At 46.0% G+C, this 25,216-nt stretch overlaps 1 protein-coding gene and 1 long non-coding RNA gene across 2 annotated transcripts; one reads left to right on the top strand and one right to left on the bottom strand.

Moving 5' to 3' along the window:
* Positions 1 to 1,596: 1,596 nt before the first annotated feature.
* On the bottom strand, positions 1,597 to 4,875 carry LOC135423611 (uncharacterized). Its single transcript, XR_010434849.1, has 3 exons — positions 4,796 to 4,875; positions 2,994 to 3,324; positions 1,597 to 1,736 (listed from the first exon to the last, which is right to left on the bottom strand). It is a non-coding gene; the product is annotated as an uncharacterized LOC135423611 (long non-coding RNA).
* SLCO4A1 (solute carrier organic anion transporter family member 4A1) lies at positions 4,280 to 19,166 on the top strand. Its single transcript, XM_064674054.1, has 11 exons — positions 4,280 to 5,302; positions 6,615 to 6,705; positions 7,634 to 7,755; positions 8,064 to 8,175; positions 12,377 to 12,531; positions 13,213 to 13,408; positions 13,974 to 14,139; positions 14,743 to 14,915; positions 15,273 to 15,337; positions 15,867 to 16,015; positions 16,705 to 19,166. The coding sequence occupies exons 1-11, from the start codon at positions 4,477 to 4,479 to the stop codon at positions 16,852 to 16,854; spliced, it is 2,205 nt and encodes a 734-aa protein (XP_064530124.1). The 5' UTR covers positions 4,280 to 4,476; the 3' UTR covers positions 16,855 to 19,166.
* Positions 19,167 to 25,216: the final 6,050 nt, after the last annotated feature.

The raw sequence follows: 25,216 nt of genomic DNA, 5'->3' as shown, positions 1-25,216 counted from the left end.
GGAGTTAGGTGTTATAGCATAAAAGACCTTTTTGTCTGGCTAATCTTTGCTATGGCAAAACGTAGTGTCCCAGTTAAATCTCCTTCGTATGTTGGCACTGCAAGTTTTTAAAGATGGTCTGAGGCAGCTGCCTCCAATTGTACTTGCACAGATAAGCTGGAACAAATAAGTAGGCTCAGAAAATCTGGCTAGATTTATCTTCAAAGCATTTTTGAGTGGCTAATTGAAAATTATCCAAGCCACCTTCCTGGTTTCTTATGTATTATTGCATTAATTTGCCAGCGAATGGACAGCGCTTGGAAACATACGAAGGATTTGTGAGTGCTAAGCTTTACTATTTGGAATTTATTTAATTATAAATATATCCTTGGTCATGTGATAATTGAAAGCCAGTTTCAACTGCTCTCTTCCATGCTTCAGACTCCAGCAGGAGTTTTACTCATGTAAAAACACATCTCTGACATGAAGGGTGGGCCAAGGTATTCCTATTGTCCTCTGCCTCTAGGAGCTTTGTCCCCCCGTCCTCCAGCTGTCCCTGCAGCACTGATGGTGAGCACAGCATTGGGTATACAGTCAGCTGGCTGCTCTCTAGGTGTGTTTCTCATTCCTGAAACTTTCCCATGTGTGAATGGCCATGCTGTTCCCGTAGGAATTGCTTACAAAAGGCTCCAGGCTGGTCCCCATCCTGCTCCTGGCAGTAGCAGCATCCTCTGTATTGCTGAACCAAAGGGATGATTTTTGAAAGCGTGCTAAAAAATGTAAGGTTCACACTTGGTGTGAGCTGGGTAAAGTTCCTCAGCTGCCAGGAAAACAATTCAGTGTTGCATGGGAACAACTCACTCATCTCGTGCTTACTTTTATCTCCTTTTAACTGAACCAGTGCCCTATTCACAGAACTGAGATGTGGATTTATCTCACTTCTGGGAGGCTTCCCCATTCCTAAAGCAGTCAGTGGATTACACTTGATCCATATGGTGTTTATCAGCCATGAGAGAATAATACTGCTAATCCTCTGAGGCCAAACTATCTGAGAAGAATTCAGTGTGTGTTACCAAGAGAAGTTAAATGTACAAACCCAGATGACTTCGTCCCTTTCTGAAGTAACACGAGCTTGGTACTTGGGTGTGGACTTTCCCAAATTCAAAGTACTTGTTCAGTAAGGTCAGTCTGTCTCACAAATTGAGGAAAATAAAGGAAACCCGTGGCAGCCACCGAGCATCACCTGGGGCTGCTCCTCCCCAGTTTCCAGTATACTTTCTAATAATTTTTAATTCCCTATACCTGTTTCTTAGGAAATATCTCAATGTATGCCATAGAATTGAAAAAATTATTAAGTCTGCTCATAAACTGTGCTCAGCTATGGAAAGCTGAAGTTATGAATAGATGTTATTTGCCACAATAATACCACATAAAAGTCAAAAACCATAGCGTGAGAGGGAAGATTAACTATTATTGGGCATGTTTCAGCAAATGGGATTATTTTGCATGTCAGTTATGAGTTAATTTGTAACATTAATCTAATAGCAGTCTTTGGCAGAAATGCAAAATGTTTTTAATTGGTCCTGTGACTTTTTAAATGATCACCTGATGAAAAGCTTGTAAATTTTACTATTGATTTAATGCTAAATATTAGGGGGGAGGCTTTACAGATTTCATCAGGAAATACAAATCATATGCTTTCATTGCCTTGCTACTTGTGCTGCGTTGACTCAGTAATGTTGGCACTCTGGAACCAGCTGTACAGTGAGAAAAAAAAGAGAGTTGAAATCTTGCAGCAAAATGAGGAAATCTATGGCGGGGAGATAATAGCATTGGGACTGATTCAATGTAAGCAAGAAATCACAAGCTGAGTCATTAAAAACAGAAATGAATGGGAGGCAATAAATGGATGGCTTGGATGAATAAGAATGATTAGGAAGTGCGTGGAGTTGCTTGGTTTTTTTTTTCCCTAAAGATTATATTTTGTCCTTTAAAGTGGCATATGGCTCCTATGAAAGCCAATACCCACAGTGAATGTGTCACAGCCAGTTTATAAATACTTTAAGAGATGACAAGCAGCTCAGTGGACAGCACGGAGCAGGAGTGGGCTCCCTGCCCACAGCACCTGGGCACAAGTCATTAGCTCAGATCCACAGGGAGATATCCAGGAGGTGGGTGTTGGGGCTGAGAAGGGTTTTGGGTGGGGGGAAACATCTGCTGCTTGGAAGTGTTTCACCCCGTTTGCTGTTAACTAGGACTAGCGGTGACTGAAGTTGAAGGGGAGGGTGATGTGGTCACCTGGGTCAGGTGGCCCAAAATCCTGCCACCAAGGGAATAAAAACTTTACTCTTCCCTGACTCATGAAATATCAAAATATCAACATAAATTCATGAAGTATAAAAGGACATATCCCAGTGCTGGTGAAGAGACGGTAAGAGGGTTTCCTCCAGAAGGAAGGTGGGCCAGTTTGGGAACTCATGGCTCCTGGTTGCATCTGGTAATAACAGAGATGTGCTTTATCTATACTGAAATTGGTGAGAGTACAATCAGTCCCCAGCCAGGAAACCTTCTTTACAAGTGCAGTCAAATGTAACATCAGACATGAGTCTGATACACATTTGATAGGGGCAGTGTGCAGCTGCAGTCAGTGGCTGCTGTGCAGGAGGCACGTTTGATTTACATGAACACAAGCTGTTCCTCCCCTTAGAGCCTGATTCAGCACCTCATAATCACTCCTGACTTTAACAGAGTGCTAAAGCAGTCTTATTTATTGCTTCCAATATTGCATCCAAAGATGAGAAACAGATTTAGAGCTGTAAGAGTCGTAAGAACATTGGAGAGGCAAAAAAAGTGAAAAAATAGAGCCTTGCACCAAGGCATTATCTTTTTGTGCCAACATGTTACAACAATCTGTCTCTGCAGCAGGATTTCAATGCCTGCAGTTAGTTTTTGCATTTAAATGTTGCACATCAAAGTTACCTGCACTGCACTCAGCCAACTAAGGCAGGAGTTACCTGGAGGAGTCCAGCGTGGAGCTGCAAAGCCATGCCTTCCTTTCTGCCAGGCTCACCTGCTCTGCATCAAATTCATGCTGAAATCTGAACCCTGAAATAGTCCATGCACTCTGCTCCTCAGACTGGGTAATTAAAATAAAATTTTGCAAATGAAAGGTGGATCTCATTTGTTTAACTTACCTTAAGGACCAGACCTGTTGTAGCATTACTGTCCTGAATGTTTAATATTTGGTAGCACATGTGATCTGCCCTTCTGGGGTGGGAACAGGACCTTGGTGCTGTTCTGAGCATCACCTTCTGCCAAATCCTCTTGTTCCAGTGCCTTCAAGACCTGCCAGTACAGGAAAGCCCATCAGTGCTTGTGCACACCATTATCTACTCAGCAAATGTCAGTGTTTTTTCCAGCAACCTACAGATAAGTACTAACATCTTCACCAAAGGCTGCAATATTCCCAGGTTACAGCCATCTGAATGTGGGAGATTTTGTCAGGGAAACAAATGCCCTTTCCCCCATTCCCTGCTGATGAGGCTGATTACTATCTCAGGGGAAATGTTTTTATAGGAACATCTCAAACAGATGCTGGCAAAAAATATTGGGAAATACAGGATGCTTTGAAGATGCTCTCTAACAAAACACCTTCCACAGTATTCAAGGGAGAACCTTATTAATTTCATCATTTATAGTTCAGCCAAGGTATTTAAGGAGAAATACTCTTGGTTGCTGGCACAGTCAGGTGCTGCAATGCACAGGAACTGGTTGAAAGAAGGCAGTCTGCATCAGTAATCAGGTTAGAGTCAGCTGCCTCTGCCCTCCAGCTCCCTCTGAAATGGCATGTAGTCTAATTAGTTGTAGAAAGGATTTTACTGAATAGTTGTAAACAGATCTGAGGGCTTGGAATAAAATCAATCTGACTGTGGAAACTTTTCAGGATAATTATAAACTGTTATTGGCAGAGTGTGAGAGAGACCAAAGGACTTTAAGCAGTGGGAAACGTGTAGCTGTGCGGGCTGCTCTCTGCAGGGGGAAGGAGAGGGATGGAGGTTGTGGGGGTTTGACCAGGCCTTTACCAGAGGAGAGATGGGGGGCTTAAGCTGCTGGGGAGACTTCCTCAGAGGTGCTTTTTTTTTAATGCTCCTGAATGTTTTGCTCTTTTCTGTAATGTTAATGACACCTGAGGTACCAACACACCTCATGGTGGAGAGTACACGACCGGGTGAACTGCACAGGGGAATGCTTATACTTATTAAAAAAAAAAAGGAAGAAAAGGAAAAATATTAGGGGTTTAAGCATGGTTTTATATAAAGGTATGTAAAAATTCTCTTTCCAGAGATCAGAATGCTCTTGGCTCAGACCTTCACCATTTCCCTACTGATGTAAGCTCTGAAAATTGCATCTCCTGGACAGGCCAGTCCTCGCTGCCCCGTGAAGTTGCCCTGGCCACCAGCCCACCTTGACCTGCTGCTCAACTCTGTGTTCCTGTTCATGGCAATGCCCCAGAATTCCACCAGAGAAAATGGCTTTTGTTTCACTCAGACTCTTGACTTCTCCCACCCGTCTCCTCGTCCTGGCAATGCCGGCCGGACTTTCAGTGCTGTGAGCGGGCTGGATGCCTGTGACACCCCAGTGAGCAATGGCATCACCTCCCCCGCTGTGCCCAGCCCCTCTGACTCGTGTGCTGAACCCCTCTGCTCCACCACCCCGGGAGAGGAGGAGACCCCGTTCGAGGAAGGGATTAAATACGTGTCAGCTGAAGAGGAGGAACTGGCCTGTGGCTGGGGGGGTTTCACCCCCAGGTGCTTACAGCTCTGCAACACGTCCAAGGGCGTCTTGTTCTTCCTCTGCGTGGCCTCCTTCCTGCAAGGCATGACCGTGAACGGCTTCATCAACACCGTCATCACCTCCATCGAGCGCCGCTTCGACCTCCGCAGCTACCAGAGCGGGCTGATCGCCAGCTCCTACGACATCGCGGCCTGTGTCTGCCTGACCTTCGTCAGCTACTTTGGGGGGAACGGCCACAAACCACGCTGGCTGGGCTGGGGGGTGCTGGTCATGGGCTTGGGCTCCCTGCTCTTCGCCTTGCCCCACTTCACCACGGCGCAGTACGAGGCACACTCGGCGGCCGAGGTGGGTGTCTGCGGGGGCAACCAGAGCCTGCCGTGCTCCCAGGCTGCCTCCAGCCTCTCCGGCTACAGGTTTGTCTTCATGCTGGGGCAGTTCCTGCACGGGATGGGAGCCACGCCGCTCTACACGCTCGGCGTCACCTATTTAGATGAAAACGTCAAGACTAACTACTCCCCTGTGTACATTGGTGAGTGGGGCAGGAGGGGCAGCTCGAACCCATGGGCGGGGTGGTGGGAGGGAGAGGTGGTTCCTCTGCCTCAGCACCCAACAGCCCACAGTGAGAACACCTCTCCTGGCACTGCTCAGTCTTTTGTTCCTGATAACGGGCGAGGTGGAAATCAGAGGGACTTGGCAGCTGCTGGGGAGGTTTGGATTATTTACTGTGATGAACTGCAAGCACAGCTGGGTATTTTTCCCCTGCAGCGCATGCCTTGAGGATCAGGAGGTGCCTCCTGCTCCTGGCATGGAGCCAGCTGGGGAGAGTCCTCTGGCCATGCCCTGGTGTGTGCATGGCATTAACATCTCTGGCAGGCAGCCACGAGGCCATACCCCATCTGTGCACGGGGACATAGAACCACAGAATAGATGACCTTTAAAGGTCATCTAGTCCAACCCCCTGCAACGAGCAGGGACACCTTCAACTTGTTCAGGTTGCTCAGAGCCCTGTCCAATCTGACCTTGAATGTTTCCAGGGATGGAGCATCTGCCACCTGTCTGGGCAGCCTGTGCCAGTGTTTTACCACCCTCATTGTAAAAAACTCCTTTCTTATATCTAATCTAAATCTTTAGATCATCACCCCTTTAGTGACTCAGCAGAGCAGGGATGGTCACTGGGCTTTGGTCACTGCTGGTGCAAAGCACAGCCAGGAACAGAGGCTCAGCTCACTCCTCTGTATCGCTGCTCACTTAGCAGCTGCCAGATACCCATAGTCCTGTTTGGTGAAATTGCTAAAAGGGTGATCTTTTGGCAATTCCAAAATTTATCAGTCTGCCCATGTCGTTGTATCAGAAGGCTGTGTAGTGTGGGAAGGAGATCACAGGGAGATCATCAGCAAGTTGATGATCTTTCCATATGTTGTTGTTTAAACAGCAAACCAAAATAACTGCCAGTGGTGCCATGTTTAGTGTAGACACTGCGTGTCATCAGTGGGAAGAGAACAGTGCTGCTCATCCTGCCAGCAGCTGGGATGTGGCAGCAGGGTCAGATGCATCCCTGCTAAATAAGCTTTTCCACTGAACCAAATTTGCCTGCCCCTTGCTATAAAAATTCCCAGGTTGAATGCAAAAGTTTCCCTGGGACAAAAGCATGAGATGAAAACTTGTTAGAACTATGTGTTTGTGTCTCAGTGGTTTAGGGAGAGGGGTGTGATGTGGCCAGGGGCTGAGCATCCTGCATCCAGGAGGGAATTGGGCTGGGGATGCTGGGCACCAGCAGTGCTCTGCAGCATCCCTGGCTGACAGGCTGCTGTTTGTCTAACACAGCTTGTTTTCCCTTTCAGCTGTTTTCTACACTGCTGCAATCCTTGGGCCTGCAGCGGGTTATCTGGTAGGAGGAATGTTTCTAAATATTTATACTGAAATTGGCAGAGAGTAAGTCGTTAAAAAAAAATCTTGTTCCTTTCCCTTTATGCTCTAAGTTTCCTTTGGGGTAAAAAAAAAAAATAACAATGATCTGAAACAATGACCTGATGGCTGGGTGGAGGCGTGCCTGGGGTGTTCAGTGATGTGTCTGCAGGGGGGAGAGGCTGGAAGAGTGGTTTGCATTAGTGCTGCTACTGGAGGGAAATTGCTGACAAACCTGTCAGCTTAAATCCTCCTTCACGCTGCACTGCCTGTGCTAATGAGGCTATGAGCAGCAGGTGAATTTTTTGAATGAGTTCCCTGATGAGCAGTGCTACCAGCAGTGCTGATGGTCCTCTCAGTCATCCCACCAGGATGCTTAGTCCCTCCTTGCTTTGTAGTGTTTGTAATTTATTCTTGTTTCCTTACAGATTCTTTGGCAGATCACAGAATCATAGAATGGTTTGGGTTGGAAGGGACCTTAACGATTATCTAGTTCCAACCCCTCTGCCATAGGCAGGGACACCTTCCACTAGACCAGATGAATGGATTAAAAAGGGGAAACGGGTTTCCAGGTGAAGGAATGGGTTATTTGCACCAGTTTTATTGCAAAGTGTGGTTTTAGGGTGGAGCAAGGATCTTAGCAGCCCCCAAAGCACAAATGAAAAGGGGTAAGGTGAATGTACAAGCCAGAGATGAAATGAGAATTAAATGATATAATTTCCTGGGCTCATTAAGTGGTCAGACAGGCAGGAGGCAGGGTGGCAGGAGGGATGGTGGATGTGGCATCCCCATCAGATCACCACAGGGGAGCCAGAGCTCAGTTTCCTTCCCTGTCACCCCCACCCTGTGTTCCCCCAGCCCTTGCCAGCCTCAACAAGAGGCACACCGAGCTGTCCTGCTCTGTTTCCAACCGCCACCTCTCTCCCTTGTGCCCTTTTGGCTTCGCTTCCCACAGGATTGGCATCTCCCCGGAGAACACGCTGTGGGTGGGGGCGTGGTGGATCGGCTTCCTCGGGGCCGGAGCAGCCTCCCTCCTCATCTCCATCCCCATCCTGGGGTACCCCCAGCGCCTCCCAGGTACGTGGCTCCCCCAGGGCTGGGGCTGGGACTGCACTGCTCACACCTGCCTTGGGGCTTGCATCCTCATGCACGTGTGTAGCTGGGGCCACAGGGATAAAGGAAGAACTTCCAGTGCTTAAGTTGTAATTCCCAAAATGATTTCACCGCCTTGGCTTTCCATCTGCCTCTTTTACTGCTTCTCCCTTGCAGCTGTTGGTGGAGGGAGGATGTCACATTGCATTTTCCCTCTGCAAATCCTCTGCTTCAGTAGCATCCACATCCCGTGTCTGACACGCTCCCTGTTCCTGTTTGCCTCTCATTTGCAGGATCTCAGCGATATATTGTTATGAGGGTGTCAGAGGCTCATCAGATAAAGGATGGGAGCCACAAAAAAGCATCGGATCCAGACTTCGGGAAAACAGTTAAAGATCTGCCTCGGTGAGAAAACCACCTCATGCCTGAGGTTCGGGGAGCCCTCTCCAGAGGAGAGAGAGTAATGGGCTCAGGTTGAGCTTGCTTTCAGCCCTGCCAGCTCAAAGGTTTTGCCCATCTCAAGCAATGACACTTTCTTACAGAGGAGGTGCAAAAATGCCTGGTCCCGTCAGCGTCTGGGGGCTCTCGGTGAAGGGGCTGAACTAGAACTGGTGCTGGGGATCCCATGGGAGAGCAGGGGACAAGGGGCTGGTCCCATCTGGGGTTTTCAGAAGCTCACATCCGTGTGTGCAGATCCACCTGCAGTCCTGTGCCACACACTGAGTTTCACTGAGAGTATCTTGATGCCAAGCTTTAGGTGACGGGAGAGGAGCAGGCGTGGCCAGCTCATTCCCTCTCCCCAGCAGCATTTTTTCTGCCTGTTTGCTTATGGCTGCCCTCACCTGGCCCAATTGCGTGTTTTCCAACATCTCCTCCTCCCCAGCCCCTTGGGGCTTTTTTCTTTTCCTCTATTTTTACTTATGTTAGATCCCTGTTTGGCCTTTTAATGAGAAACAAGATGAAACAAGGCCCCCTGATTCTCACAGCTCCATTCCAAATCCAGGGAACAAGATATGCCTCGCTGTAGCTTTCAGTTCCCTTTCTCTTTTATTCTTAGTTTCCTTTTTTTTCCCCGTTTGCCTTCACATCTTCCAGCCACCTTTTATGTGTTACTACTTCTTATCTCTCCAGCAAGGCAGTGACACAGCAACTTGCTTAATCCCTGAGCTGCTGCTTGGCTGAGTGGTGCAGACGAGCAGGCTTGGACCCAGCGAGGTCTGGTAGGAGGTGCTTTTAAGGAGTCCTGACTGGGAACAAGCCAGTGGCCAAAATAAAACGTGGTCTTTTAGCCTGGAAACTTCTGCGATAAATCTTTAAAATCTTTTGTGATTTTTTTTTTTTTCTGTGTTGAGTTGTATTTAAGTGGAGGGCAGGGGGAGAGGTGCTGCTTTATTTACAGCTTGGGGTTAGCTGGCATTCAGGCTCTGGATGTTACAGAGACACCTGGGTATCGAATCCTTTTGGAGCTTGCAGTCAATAAGGGGCTTTTTCTTTTTTGTATTTCTCCCAGGACCATTTTTAGGGAGGAGATTGTATCCGTGTGTGTGACGGCTGCTCCGTGCAAAGGCAAACACTCAGTGTTGCCAAACCCCAGGCCGCTGCCAACAATTATTTCTGAGCTGTAGTTGTGGTGTTGCTGTTGTGCTGGCAGAGGAGGGTGGAAGCAGGTGCTCAGTACCAGAGTTTTCAGCACCAATCGATCTGTGTTGTGTCAACACAGTGACTCACATCGGTCTGGAATTCTTGGAGACTTCGTAGGAAGTTTACCAGGGGTTAAGACAGTTTTATGAAGAATATTACATTGAACAGATTTCAATACTGTTATTAAATGGCATTCTTGACTGGGTGCCATTTTCCAAGGTCATGGCTTATTCTCCGCACGGAAATTAAATTCAGAACCTGCATTTAAATAATGATAAGGTTATGACTAAAACCAACACAAACAGAGAGGGTAGCAGGGAGGGATGAAATTCAGTGGTTGATGCTTTTCTTGCTTCTCTGGAACAAAGCTCCCGCTGTTTCTTGGTGAAGGCTGTCTGACAGCAGGAAAGGAGATAGGCCTCCTTCGGGAGCAACTTCTTTCACCCCTCGTTCCTGAAGAACAAATAGCTGAAGGTGGGCAACCTTTATCAAACAATTTAGATCAGTCCAGACCTTTTCATTTGAAAGCAAAAGCCCAACAGACTTTTATGGTCCCTGGTTTTGATTAATAAAAGGGAAGTGCCTTAAAGGCTTGCTATTCTGGAAACTTGCATTAAAAAGATCACATCTGTGCAGGCAGCTCTTGGGGACATGTGGACCAGGCTGGAGAGTGAGGCCAAAGGAACACTCACTGTTCCTTTTGTTTTAGTAAGGGATCATGTGCTACACATTTTCTTACAGGATGGACAGGAACAGTCTCACAAAGATAAGCAGAAATACTGATGAAATAAAATGCTGTTCCATGCCATCAGGTCCTTTCTAAGCGAGGTTAATGAGTTGCTGTACTCACAGTGCTGCCTAAGAGCAGGAGCTTACAGGAATGTAGCCCATGCAGTTTAATCCTCTGCCCTGAAGAAACTTCTGTCTTAACTCTTGGGTTGAAAAGCCCTGATAAAATAGTATTTTCCTTTCTCTGGTTCCATATGATTGCTCTCCTGGAATAACCCCTCCTGTCAGAGCAGAGGGACGCCAATAGAAGGCATGTAGAGCTGTGCCAGGAGAGGAGGTGTCCTGGGCATGCCAGGGTTTCTCAGAGGAGCAGGTTCTGGTTATACAGGTGGTGCCAACCTCCTCAGGAGAACCATTAAGTGATGAAAGAGTTCCTATGTGTGCCCATATCAGTAAAGATTTGGAGAGTCAGCTTTTATACCTGATGGGATTCTCCTCTGTGAGGTGCTGAGCCTCCTGCAATCCCTGTGGCTGCAAAAACTGAGGACAATCAAGGCTATTCAAGAGTTGTGTGGTTTCTGGGTGTGTTTAAAGTCCTATTGATAGCGATGAAGAGGTCTGTGTTGACTTTAGTAAAGTTTTATGTGCCATAGCTGCTCACAACTACGTCTTTTGTCTTCAAACAGATTAAATTACATCAGTAAATTCTTACTCAAGTGCTGAAAGGAGTTCCTTTGCATTTTTTTACCTGCAAGTCTAACCTGGCAAAGGGCACAAAGTCACACTAGTGCCAGGGAATGACTCTTTTCTGTAAAAAGGGGAAGGCACTGTCCATTTTCTGCATCAGCCACAAGGTCCACAAGCGTTTTTTCACTAAAAGATTAGGCTTTGTGCTTCCAAATTAAGCATAGTTGAAAAGATCTGGAAAATAGGTTAGTAAATTAAACTAATCCCAAGAGCTACACAATGTTTAGTATTCAGCTCCACGTAGTCAAAGTGTAGGAATGTGTGGTATTCCTGTGTTTCAGCTTATTTGTTCTTTCAATGTAACAAAATTCTCCGTTTGATGTGAGCAAAGTTGCACAAATCTGAGGCTGAGCCTCAGCACATCTCTCACTCACTTGTTCTGCAGTAGGTTTTCTCTGATCTCACACCTCCTCTGGAACAGGAGTGGTAAGTGGCTGTTCCTTTCTGTTCAGTGAGCATCCCTGTTGCTGCCATTGTTGCAGGATGACCAGGTTTGTGCCCATCCCAGAAATGGGATAACCTGTGGCATCGGTCTGAGCTTGGCTTGGGGAAAGTCACGCAGCAGAATTTCAAGCTTGTTACAAAACATCCCCTGCAAAGCAGTATCAGCCCTCTTAGTCCAATATCCGAGATAGAGAGAGATAATTGAGACCATCCCATGTGCCTGAGGGCCCTTCTGTGTCTCAGAGATGGAATTGTTGCTGGATCTGCATATAAATTACACATGGCAATTTTTCAGGCATATCTATGGCATATCTACTAAATCCTGGTGGGTCAAAGTAAAATGTATTTACTCAACTTATACATTAAGCTTCAAGTAAAACTGTGCTTAGATTGTGGAATAAAGATTGCTTTCCACTTTTTAGTGGATATAAGGTGTCTTGGAGGTCTTTCCTCCATATAGAAAGGCTTGCTTGGTATTTCCCCCAAGGTTATAATTCTTATGAGGATGTGGGTACATGAGTAATGTGTGTATGTGAGGATGTAGCACTGCTTTGTTCCCTGCTCTTTCTTGAGTCAGGAGTCCCAAGATACCTGCCATCAGGGCCTAATAAAACCTTGAAATGGTTGAGATTTAGTGAGGAGTAATGTCCTTTCACTATTGCCTCGTTTAAGGATAGAAAATACTCAGCCTGACCCTAAAAGCTGGAAAATTACTGCTGAAATCATCCTTTTGGAAGTCGTGGGTGCCCTGGGTGTGAATTATATCACACACTGTGACATCTACCCTGTGCAGGAACATAGGGACAGGTGAGGGTACCCTCAGCATCCTTCCTGGGCTGGTAGGACTCGATAAGCATAAGTGGAGAAGATCCCTGCTCTTTCAACCCCCAATTAGCTCCCTTTTGGTATTTTTCTTTCAAAGAGATGCAGCACGATGGGATGCTGCCTCATCTTACATGTGATCCTTCTGACTTAAAAGATAGGGTCAGACCTGAAGTCAAAATGTGCCACAGTGATTCAATTCCAATATATTTGTCCTTCCCAGATCAGTGCTGCTACTTCTGAAGAACCCCACCTTCATCTTCCTCTGCTTAGCAGGAGCAACCGAAGCCACCCTCATTGCTGGGATGTCCACCTTTGGACCCAAATTCCTGGAGTCTCAGTTTAGTTTAAGTGCCTCTGAAGCTGCTACATTTTTTGGTAAGGAAACCACGTTTTTGCAGTGTTTTCCCATTTTGCCAACAAATAGAAGAGCACTTTAGCCCATTTAGAGTGGAGACAGGTGCTTTGCAGTTCATTTGCAGAGCTGTTATCCTCTTCAGCTGTTAGATAGGATTATTTTCATCAGCTCATCTCCACCAAGTGCATTTCCAGAGCTGTATCTACTGACATCAGGAAGAAATGTGGTCACTTCTGTAGCCGTCTGTTACCCTCTAGAGGAAGGCAAAATAATTGTAGCGTGTTGCTCCTAGTGCATTACCAGGAAACATTGACTAAACATTTCCTGTAATGAGGGATGTCTGAGCTGGGGGACATATTTTGTCAGCACCCAAAAACTGGGAGGATCCTCGTATAACTGCTGTAACACAGACTAAGGCAGTGGTCTCCAACAATCATCAAGACTCATGATGTGCTCCTGAAAGAGTCAGTTTTAAGATTTCTGGGTAGGAAGAGCTCTTTACCAGGCTCAAGCCACGTTACCTGAGCTGTTACGGAGGACCACCTACTATAGCAACGTCCACTGAACTCCCACCAAGAAACCACACAGCAACCAAGGGGTCCTTTATATGCAAGACACACTGCAATTAATGTATTCAAACATGAAAACTCCTTGCTGACATTTCTAAACTTGCTTGTGGGTTTTTTCCCCCTTTTTTCCAGGTTATCTGGTCGTGCCAGCCGGAGGGGGAGGCACATTCCTGGGAGGATTCCTTGTGAATAAATTCAAACTCCGCTGTTCAGGAATCATCAAATTGTGTTTACTTTGCACAGTGACAAGTCTGCTGGCGATATTGATTTTTTTTATCCACTGCCCTAACATGCCAATGGCAGGAGTAACCCAGATGTACGACGGAAGGTAACAACAACCATCCCATCTGTCTGTGCAGTGGGGCCCTGGTCAGAATAGAAGGATAACTCCAAACACACAGTGCTGGTGGCAGTCTCATGTGAATGTGTTGGGGATGAAAGCTGGTGTCTAGTCAGTCCTACAGGCAGATGTTGAGGGTGAGACACAGAAAATAGATGTCCTAATTTTTGCAACTGGATGGAGTTTATAGAAGAGACTCCCTAGTTAGTAAGGGAAGGGAGATCAGCAGTACCAGAATGTAAGATACTCCACTCTTCAGTTGCCTTCACAGTGTCCTCCATCTCTAGCCAGTGGGATAAACTGGACCAAAACTGGGAATCTCCTCTCCAAATGGAAGTGTCACCCTAAGAGCTGGTCACTTAAACTCCCTTGGTAGCTGTGGGAAAGAGACAGCTCCAGGGCACAGTTTAAATTGGGTGAGATGAAACCCTTCCCAAGCCTGGCTTTATGCTCCTTGGGTATCCACTGCAACTCCTACTGTCTCCCCTTCTCTTCCTCTACTCATCTCCTCCTGGAAAACACTGTTCACTGACTGCTCCTGTGTTTCCCTTAGTGCTTTGCCCGGTGGGCACCTCAACCTGACAGCAGCCTGCAACGCCAAGTGTGGCTGTTTGCAGGACACCTACAGCCCTGTCTGCGGGAGTGATGACATTATGTATTACTCTCCCTGCCACGCTGGGTGCAAAAAAGTGTCTGAAAAACTCAGGAATGGCAAGAAGGTATGTCTGAAAGCACTGTGTATTAACAAGGTGGTGGCACATCTTTGGAGTGATTTGGCTGGCTTTGCAAAACTGTCCACAGGTTTGAGCTTTGCTACAGATTATTGTAAAAGTCTGGGGCAGGATGGATGCTCTCCGGTACAGAAGGTACCCAGAGGTCACCCTGCTTTGCTTCTCTCATTATATCCAGTCATCTTTGCCTCATTCTGGGTCAAACTGTGCTGAAATCCAGGGTAAATCACTCAGGCAGGCAGGGAACTTGATAGGCACCTAATTCCTGTTCTAATGTTTATTTTGGGTCTTCAGTGAACATGATGTACTTCCTCATCCTTCCAGCATGTTGCTCATAGAGCCAGACAGAGGCTTAAGAAGGGTAGAGATGATATTCTGCATTCAAAGGCTGCCTGACAGAGTTAATTTCTCTTACTTAATGCTTTGCTTTGAAACAGAAGTGTGTCAAGAATGCAGCTTGATTTCCACTTCCATCCATTCCGGGAGTGAAACCAGCTGTTTTCTGCCCTCCCTAAATTTCATGATTTTTAAAGCTTTGACTGTCACTGTGCTCTCCTTGGCAGAACACCTACCAGCCTTTTTTTTCTCCAGGTCTATCGTGAGTGTAGCTGTGTCAACAGAACCCTCCTGCCCGGCCCTGGCGATGCAGAGGCAGGGAAATGCACCTCGTCCTGTGCGAAAAAGCCCTTGCTCCTGTGCTTCATGTTCGTGGTCATCCTCTTCACCTTCCTGAGCAGCATTCCTGCCCTGACTGCCACTCTGCGGTAAGCACGGGATGGCCTCAGCCTCTGCCAGTGCTGCAAGAAGCCTCAGCATCCACCTCTCCTCTTTATCCTGCTTAAGCCATGGAGAAGGTGTGATGGGAACCACCTCACCTCCAGGCTGGCAGCCTGGAGACATCAGGACTAATCCTTTCCCAGTCTATCTGGGAAAGCAGATTTTAGCATTGGAAGCTTTATCCTCTGCCGTGTTTACAGCAGTGGTGGGGGCACATTGCACTGGGGTGATCCTCAGCCTCCAGAGGGGTTGGAGGTCCCAGGTGTGTGGGATGTGGTGTTGTGGGGCAGGGAGGTGCCAGGCAGCCTGGCAGCATTTTTAAACAAACCCCTTGTGTTCCCCAGGTGTGTTTCCGACAGGCAAAGGTCCTTTGCACTTGGGATCCAGTGGATTGTGGTGCGGACACTAGGTATGGAGCAGAGTGAATTTGAGCACTGGTATGGTCTGCTGGTTTTGTGGAGTGTGTACCAAGCTGTCATCTAAGAATAAAACACGTCGGGTTAGAAAAGAAGGGAGTAGGACGTACTGATGAAAGGAGGATGCTTTCTTTTGTTTACTGTAATTCAGAAATACCTAATTCCCTTTGCATGTGATTTGCAAACTGAATGGAGGGTTCTGTGACACATCACAGGTGGAAGAGGAGCAATGTCCTGGCAACGTGTCCTTATTTTAAGAAAAGGAGCAGATGTATTGAAACTCCCGTGTGTGTCTTTTGGCTCTTGTGCAACACGTAGGTCAGGATGGTCAAAAGACCTGCTGGACTCTCAGATCTGGAAATCCAGTGTATTTTTGATACCTTGTGGCTCTGGGTGCTGCAGGATGAGTTTTCCTAATCATGGTAACAGCAGAGCCTGATGCTTTTCTGCAAACACCTTGTGAGTTGCAGGACTGGTGTGTAGGTGCTGCCCAGACTGAAGCTCCACTCTCTCTTCCCACAGGAGGCATCCCTGGCCCCATTGCCTTTGGATCCATGATTGATAAATCCTGCCTGCTCTGGCAGGACCAGTGTGGTGAGCAGGGCTCTTGCTACGTTTACCAGAACTCAGCCATGAGCAGATACACCCTCATCGCTGGACTGGTCTACAAGGTGATAAAACAAGCAGGTCTTTAGGAGACAACATTTTTCTCTGGGAGAGAATTCCACAAAATTGGGTTGCCCTGATCTGGCCTCCCCCAGACGAAATTAAATTTTTACATGAGAAATGTTCTCAGGGAAGTCAAAAGCCCCGTTTCCTTCTCACCAGGTAATGGTGCTCCAGACACCATCATTCTCTTAAATTCCCATTATTTTCTAGGTTTACAGCTTGTTTTGCACCATATGAAATATCTCCTGCAAACAGTAACCAAAGTGATTTTTGCTAGAAATGGAGTAAAAGACATAACTGCAGTGTGTTAGTGAGAGTGAGGGATGGCTTTTTGGGCAGGTTGTAAATAACCATTCCCCGACCACTGCTAGAAAATAAGAGCTTATGTGGGTTTTATTTATTAGCAGAAAACCATCATTTTAACTGCTCCCAAACAAGCAGTTGCCCTAGATAGTAGTCTTTAGCAGTTGCTGTGATAAAGAGGCTCTCAAAAGCTTTGCAGCAAATGCCTCGTGCAGCACTGTGCTCCAGATGTCTATGTGGGATAAATTCTCACTGTCCCATTGCTATGGGGCTGGCCCCCAGCATCACCTCCTCCCCAAAGCCTGGTCAGCAAATCTCATTCCAGGTGTGGGATAGGCACCAGGTTTTGTGGGGAGCAGAGAGTAACGGGGTGTCTTTGTGGCTGCAGGTGCTTGGGACAACCTTCTTTATAGTCTCCTGTTTACTCTACAAACCCCCGCCACCGGAGTCGGCTCCAGGCAGCTCGGGTGCATCCGAAAATGGCAACGGTGACCTCCAGGAGCACAAGCCTTCACTGCCAGCTGAAGAGGATATATAGTGCTGTACTCGTGCAAGTGACTTTCTCAGCCTCAAAAATACAATGAGAAGATGTTATGCGGTCCCCAGGGGTTTTTAAATTAACAGTAATATTATAACTTTTTTTTTTTAGCCGAAGATGAATAATTTAATTAACCACTGGTGTGCTTTGCTGTTTCCTTGTTGGCAGAAGCACATTGAAAATCATGCGCTGGTGCCATATGCAGTTATTTAATTTTATTTAAAGAAAGGGCTATCATAGCTTTATTCTGTGTCTGTGACAAGCGAGGACCGTGTTCTCCACTCGTGGAAATAAGCACCAGTAACTCCAATGGAGCATGTGGGGTTTAAACCACCAGAGGATCTGGGCCCTAATATCTCAATTGTAAAGCCAACTGTAGCAAAACTTCTGTTGGGACTTCCCAAGCCTGGAAAGAGCACTGCTGTCCTGCAGTCTGCATTGCAGCCAGGACAACTGGCCCTTAAACTGCTGTATGCAAAGCAGACGGCCCTAGCAGTGTCCTCCTCCTTCCTGTGACACACAGCAGTCTCTGTTTGTCCAGGATCAGGTTCTCTTATTATGCAAGTTCCTATTACCATGTGATGGGAGATAGGTTTGAGAGGAGATTTGATTAGCAAATCCATCAGGACACTACGGGCAGCCTTCCCCAGAGCTGCCGAGCACTGTACACTCACTGCCTCACTCATTGCAGGGTTTACACCGTGGTGACACTTCATTTTCTTTCTTGTGTTGTTTCAAAGTGATGCCTTTTGTAATGTACTGTGCAAAACTTGAACTTCTTGTTGTTTGCTGGGTGTGGGAAGACATGAGATACAGATCTATGCAATGCTTCTCTTTGGTTGTTCTGAAAAGACATAGGGGTTGGGTAAATGGAAAAGTTAGAGTGAATTTAGTTTGCCTCTAGACCACTACCTTAAGGGATAGGACTGCCTCGTGGGAAGGGGATGCTGACTTGTAACTGGCCTACTTGCAAGTAGAGAGGGCAGCGTTCCCAAAGTGACCTTTGAATGTGCACTTGCAATAGTGACCAGGAGCTTTCTGTGGGGCAAAAGTAGAATTTGGGCATCTTTACGTCTGGCTTCCCAAGGTTAGTGCTTGGTCTGCCTGTATTTGCACAGCCACATGATCTGGGTACATCTCCAGGGGAGGCTGTGGCCAGGTTCACAGGAGACCAGACCTACATTACCGAGCTGCAAAACTGGTGCTTTTTTTTTTTTTTTTTTTTGTGCCAGCTCCTACTTAGAATTACTTTGTAGATGTTTTTGTATATTTTGTGTATTTATGCTTTCATAAACAGACACAGGATGGGCATTTTCTTCCTTTGTTAGCAAAGGACTGGCTCTCAGAGCAGCGGTGAAGCTGTTCCCGTTGCAGACAGGGATGGCAGCTCTAGGAGTGTGGTCCCTCTTCAGGTCGATGGTGGTCAAGAAAATAGCTTCTTCCATTCCAAGATTCCCTTCTACCCAAGCCAGATAGTGACATTCCCACTTCCAGACCATCCCCTGAGCATCCCTGCCCCATCCTTGTAAGTGCTAAAGGCCAGGTTAAACAGCACTTGGAACAACCTGGTCTAGTGGAAGGTGTCCCTGCCCACAGCAGGGGATTGGAACAAGATCTTTAAGGTCCCTTCCAACCCAAACCATTCTGTGATTCCATGATGTTATCATCTCCAGTAACTGCTGGAAAAACTGAAAGTGCTAAGGGCAAGATGGAAGGTGGCTTTTGGCAGCTGGTGCAGCTTTGATGGGGCACAGTGTGCAGGGGAGCCCTGTTTTACCAGGGAGGCAGGATTAGACCCACTGATGCAGGAGTTAACCCCAACACCACCCAAACACCACAGGCTTCTTCACAACCTCCACCTGGGTTTGGAGCCACCTGCAAACACGAGCCTCTCTCCAGGCCTTGCCCTTTCCACCTTAGACACTTTGGGTACAAGCAGGGACCTTAGATGGGGGAAATGCATGAATGTATTTTGGGAACATATTTTGTGTATGATGTATTTATGAAAGGTAGAAGGTTTTCTTAATATATATGTACGGATATTGCAATGCAATTTTAGTGTTTATAAAATGAGCTTTATCTGAGTGTGTTGTTTCCAGAGCAAAACAAAAGCTTGTGGGATTCTGGGCATTTATTATGTTGCTGTGGGACTAGTAAGTCATGAATTTTAGTAAGCAGCAACAAGGCAGCAACCACAAACAGGTTGTTTAGGTGTACAGGTAACTTAAAAAATTTGGAAGTATGTTTCCCAGTTCATTTGAAGTATTATGTTGCTATAAAAGCATAGAAATACAATCAGTATTTCACAGGTATTTGTGTGTGTGTGTTTTTCATCAGCTGTCACCCTTTCCCAGCTGCTGTTCATGGCAGGGGTGTATCTATGGTGCCAGGCTTTGCTGCAGGTCATCATAGTGCCTGCAAGGAGAAGAGTTTGAACTCAGGTTTGTGTTTAAATCATAGTGTTAATAAAACCCCTCATGGATGCAGAAGCTACAGGCACCAGGTGACACTGAGACCCTGTGGGCTGGTGTCTGTCTCTGACTTACCCTCTTCTCCTGAGAACAGAAGATAATTGCTTTGGAGGGCAAAAGGAATTTTGTGGTTGTGGGGGAAGAAGAACCTTCATTTCCCTCCTTCATCCACAGATCGACCCCATTAAAGCCATGGAGTTTCTGCCAGACCTGCACTGGGTAAATGAGGTCAAAGTTCTGTGTCACCTGTGGTTTGCTGAGGGCAATTCACACAGTTAAAGAACACAAACAAACAGTGGTTGGTGTTGAGGAGACACTGCGGGGAAGTAAAACAAATGAGTGCCCAGAGGGAGGGAAAACAGGAGCAACTGATCATTATTTATTGTAGACTAAATCTCAGGCAGTCAATGAGCCGGTCTTCCCTGGTGAGGAGTTTGTTTGGAAGCTTCCTGGAGGTTTTAAAATGCCAACAAATGAAAGCTTTGAATTATATGTAGATGGTTTTGCAGAGCTTCCTACCCTTCTCCTGCTGCCGTGGTCTCTCCTACGCCCGGGTGTGGAGAGGAACCTTGATTCCCCCCCTGTCCCATCAGCTGCACCCTTCAGCCTCCCTTACCCCCAGCCCTGCAGACAGGAACGGGAGCAAATACTGATAATTCACTTTTTATAGTTAGTTTAATATAATACAAGAAGCAAAAAGAAACAAAAAACCCCCAAACAAAACCTGATTGGCACAGTTTGATTTCATCGAAAGAATGAACCTTTTTTCCAGGGTCCCAGACCCTGTTCCTGACCACAGCCCATGGCTGTGGGTCAGGGCTTTGTGCAGGGCCGGGTGGGACTGGGGATGGTGCCACTAGATGGCAATGGAGACAGCAGCACGATGGCATGTCCAGAACCTCAGAGTGCTGGTGAGAGCAAGTCCTTGGTGCTTCATAGAAAGGACAAAAAAGTCAAATCACTGCACTGGATTCCAGGTTTGCGACAGCAAAGCCACAAATATGTTTTATAAGATCCAAATAAGGTCCAAACTAAACTTTTAGTATCGTTTTTCTAGGGAAAGTAGGCACCATTTGTGATCACAAAGCTATGCAACAGGTGAGGGTTAAACAGAGCAGCTGCATTATTTCTACAAAAGCTGATAATTTGATGCATTCCCTTCCCAAACAGGGGAGGAGGACTCTGAGCTGTCACGCAAAAGGCAGTTTTTCTTACCCAAATGTGATAATTTGGGTTGCTATTAGCCTGATCCTTTCACCTCAGTCTGAGAAAAGCCTACCTGTGTTCTCCTTAAGTTATGAAGGGTGCTTGCTTTGGGGCACAGGAATAACCCCAGGTGCTCTGGCCCAGCTGAACTCAGTGGAAAACCTTATACTGAGCCCAATGGGCTCTGAGTCAGGCTCATAGTTAATAACTTCTCTGGCTTGCTTTAAAATCAAACAGCAAAAATAGAAGAGTGGCAGGTTAAGGGAAAGGTGTGTGTTTTACCAACCTGAGCAGCCTCACCTCAGTGAACTTGGGGGTCAGGAGGTGTGTGTGGAGTGGCTGTGGCTCTGCTGCAGGAGAAGAACTGGATTTCTATCAAACAGTTCTAGGGGATTTGAGGGAGCAGAATGTGATGGCATTTTCTGTGGCCAAAATAATTTCCTCTGGAACAGAATAAATGCTAAAATTTTCTTGTCTTCCCTCAAGTGTTCATATTGACCTGCAAGCAGCAATTTTAGAAGATGAAAATGAGACCATTCTGCCCCTTCTAATGAGGTTCTGCATGTCTGCTCCAGCCAGGGACCTGCTGTCCAATTTCCTAGAGACACACAGAAGAACAAATCTCACACTAAATTAAAATTTTCAGTTGTATTACATCTCTCCTGCTTCATTACCTGGTAACACTGTGTCAGTTAAGAGAGTCCTGAGAAAGCTCTTAAAAGTACATACAACAGGATGAACTCACCAAAAATTCCCTTTACAAACCTCCCTTTCTAGTAAGGGGAAAGCAGAGCTGCTATAAAATGAATATTGCAGTAGTTCAGTGAAACATTGATGCATTAGTAACTATAGAAACTGTAGCTCTAGACACGAGTGTTCAACATACTAATGTGTCCTGGTTCAAACTAATAAGAAAAATGTGATCTCTTACTATTCTAGCTATCTGGTTCAAAAATATAAAATCTGTTCCAAGTGGAGCAATGCTCTGAAAGTTGATGAAATCACAGATAAAGCCTTCCACCTCAGCAGGGGTAAGAATTAAAAATTATGAGCTATCCGAGCCTCTATGGCATTACAGATAAAATCTGCCCAGTAGTTCATAGAATGGAACCATGGAATGGTTTGTGTTTGAAGGAACCTTAAAGATCACCCAGTTCCAATCCCCCTTCCACAGGCAGGGACACCTTCCACTATCCCAGGTTGCTCCAAGCCTCGTCCAACCTGGCCTTGAACACTTCCAGGGATGGTGCAGCCACAGCTTCTCTGGGCAACCTGTGCCAGTTCCAACTGCTTAGTTATCCCCTAAGCAGCAGCTATGAAAAATATTTTTAATAGAAAAAGTAAAGTGCCCGTCATCTTTGCATGCCTTCATTCCCAAGGATGGGTTGGCAGTGGATTTTTTGTTGGGACATGCAGACATTGCTTTTTGCTTTATTCTGGGAGAAAAAAAATAAAAATGCAATAGAGTGTAGCTTGATGCACCAAAAAAAAGACGGATTTGTGCTTTTTAACATTGGACAGGATCAATTGGGGGTTGTCCATCTAACCTACTTCTTAAAGACTTTCTGCTCCCTGTGCTTCTTCTGAGAAGCAGCCCAAGCTGCTAAAGAAGCTCAGTCTGGGGCCTCCTGAGGTATGGTTCATCTTCCTTTAACAATATGTTAAAACTTTATTTTCCTCCTTTTTTTTTCTTTTTTCTTTTTTTTTTTTTAACATGATAATCTCCAATTCCCCACCAGCAAGGTGGGAAGATCATTTAGTTTCACACTATCCTTTTAACACTTCATTTGGATCTGCTCCAAGAATATTCCCTCATTAATACATTTCAGTGCCTGTCTTTCATTTTCTCTGTGCTGGGAGCTGAGCAGTGTGTTACCTGCATTTGCATAAATCAGATAACCAGGAGGAAAATTGATGAACACTCAGGACAGTTTATCAGTGTTTTTCAGGGATCTCACACTTTGCAGGTCAGGGGACCTGTGAGTGTTTCTGTCATCTTATCTGCTTCTTGTCTTGCTCTAAATCTTATGATGCTCTTCTCTCAGAGATAAGGCTCATCTCATTTTTCCATAGCTCTCTTATTCTGTTATCATGGAGATCCCGGTAGCTCCACGTGGGAGGGCTCACGGGAATGCCCAGTTGGGTTTTAGATTCTCTGTGAGTCCTGTGAACACAGGAGAGCATCTGGTCCTCCCTGAGCTCCACTGAACAACGTGCTCCAGCTCTGTGTGTTCTGGGGCTCGGGGACTTGGGGGTTCCCTGCTGCAGCCCAGAGCAGACGGACGAGCTGCTAAACCTCTGCATTCAGCTTCAAAAAATACAAAAGCTGTAGGGAGAACTAGAAATCTTCCAACATCATTCCCACGATGCTCTCCTGCCCGTCCCCGGGGTGAGAACGGGGAGCTGTGGGCATAGGCAGGACTCAGCTGCTCCCTTTTCCTGCGGTGCCTGGGGAAATACCTCCCTCTACAGCATCCCGGAGCCAGATGGGTGGTGCTCCTTGGGAGCACAAGTCGGAGAGCTGGAAGGGAAAAAACGAAGTGGCTGTACTCGTGTTTTGCTAATCTAATTAGGCAAAAGAACATCATTAATACTCTGTGTGTCTGATTGATTAACATTCCCGCTAAGCACAAGGTTGTTCTCATTAGCAGAGGTTCAGAACCCGAATGCCTCTTCGCCTAAAGTTGCAAATATGTTGTGTTATCTCGAAGGCACATCTCCTTTCTCTCTTTGTGCAATACTTTGCATATTTACAGGACTATTAGTGATGAGGGGAGAGGCAGGAGATAGGGGAAAAGCACCAAGTGCAGAATAGCAAAGGGTCTTGCACAGTGAAGGTTTGTTATTTTTTGTGCCTCATTAACAGTGAAAGGGAGAAAGATATTTTTTTTTCCAATCTCATAACAGTAACATTCTTTTTTTTTCATATCCCATAACATGACAACAGGATTTTACATTCTGCATAGGAAAAAAATATTAATTGGGGCCCCAGTCAGCTGAAAAATTGGAACTGCACAACTCATTTTCACCCAAATGAATTAGATGTCTAAATTTTCATTTTGCATTCCTTTCTTTTTTTTTTTCCTTTGGTCTCATAAATATTTAAATGATTTTTTTTTTCTTATACCAGGAATTTACAGTTCTTAAAAGGACAAATGTGAGATGATTTATGTGAAATAACCCCAGTCATTTCACAAGTGCCTTTTCTACCTTGGAATGGAGAGCAGTGATGTTATTCTACCCCATCCTGATCCATCCCATCCCAAATGCCAGCAGACAGCAGAAGCAGCAGCCACATCCATCCCTGTTTGCCCATCTCCTTGTCCTCAGGCACAGCCGAGCCCCTCTGGACAGGCAGACTGTTAATCAGACTGATGGCCTTGCTATCTGCTAATAACAACAGTTTTTCTTCCTTGATGTCTTTTACACCATCATTTTCATGGATGCCAAGTGCACAATCAATGAGAATTTGCAGCAAGTTTCCTCAGTGCTCTGCCAGCTCGTTCCAGGGTTGTGTTATCCCATAAAACCTTTTCCTCAGCCCAGATGCCCCTCCAAGGGCCAGACTCAAACTGACCAGAGTGATTTCCCAGGCTCCAGCAGCTGATCTTGGTGTAGGAATAGACAAAACTTTATGTCATCAAATTATTCCTTTTGCAAGCAACAAAATGCAAATTCCGGTCTTATTTTCCCTTTTCCTTGTCCTACCAGAAGGATAAAAGACATTATAAAAGTATTAAGAGCTCAAGACTTTTTTAGTGAACTTACCTATAAATAAGTGTAATACAGGATGGGTCTGAACTTGCAGGTGGGCAGCGTGAGAGGCTGTTTTTTAGGACCACTGTGCCCTGTTTCCCAGGGGGAAAACTGTTTCCCAGATGTTTTTCTGAGCTGTATTTACCTGGCCCAATTTCCCCCAGCAGCAGAAAACAGTCTACAAGTTACACATGGTCCATCTGAGCCCTGTCAGGGCAAATAAAAGCCCAGAGCGAGGCCAGTGATACAAAACCTCAATAAACATGGATCAGCCATTGCCTCCCCTGGTCGTGTTTGGTCTCATTCCCCAGAGTGATGACAAATCCCATGTGAATCTGGGTCACATCAGGACAGTGACAAAGGAGCAGCACAGACTGTGTGTGCTGCAGCTTCTGCTCGTAGCCTGCCCATCTCCAGTTGGGAAAAATGCATTTATTCTTCAGGAATGTACATTAAAAAAATTGTAAAGCAGATTAATGCAATCGAGTTTCATGCTCACTTCCTATAGAATCGTCGTGGAATTTTTTTTTTCTGTTTATTTCAGAGGGAAAAAAAAGTACTTCCAAGAAGCATTGGCAAATAATTGTATTTACAGAATTATTTTTGTGCTCACAGGCTCTCGGAGGAAGCAGTGGGAAAGGCATCAGAGCTGTGCACGTTGTGATCTGACTCACAGATAAACTGCTCAATGGATCCACTTTCCAGACTGCTGCTATTTTAGTTTGGCATTTGTTTGTTTTTTCTTTCGTTTTGCTCATTTCCTCTCCAACACCCGCCCAGCATCGCCCACACCTCCCATTTCAGCAGGGCAAAGCATCTGAAAGCTCCACAGGTTAAGGAAACACCCTATCAGAAATGGTGCCCTCTGTCAGGAGGCAGCTGCAGGTTGTTAAAGTTTATTCTTGTATTTTTCTGGCTTCTCATTTCCA

Source organism: Pseudopipra pipra, chromosome 17, assembly GCF_036250125.1.
Source record: "Pseudopipra pipra isolate bDixPip1 chromosome 17, bDixPip1.hap1, whole genome shotgun sequence".
In the NCBI taxonomy this organism is placed as follows: Eukaryota; Metazoa; Chordata; class Aves; order Passeriformes; family Pipridae; genus Pseudopipra; species Pseudopipra pipra.
This window is presented reverse-complemented; position numbering and strand designations above follow the sequence as displayed.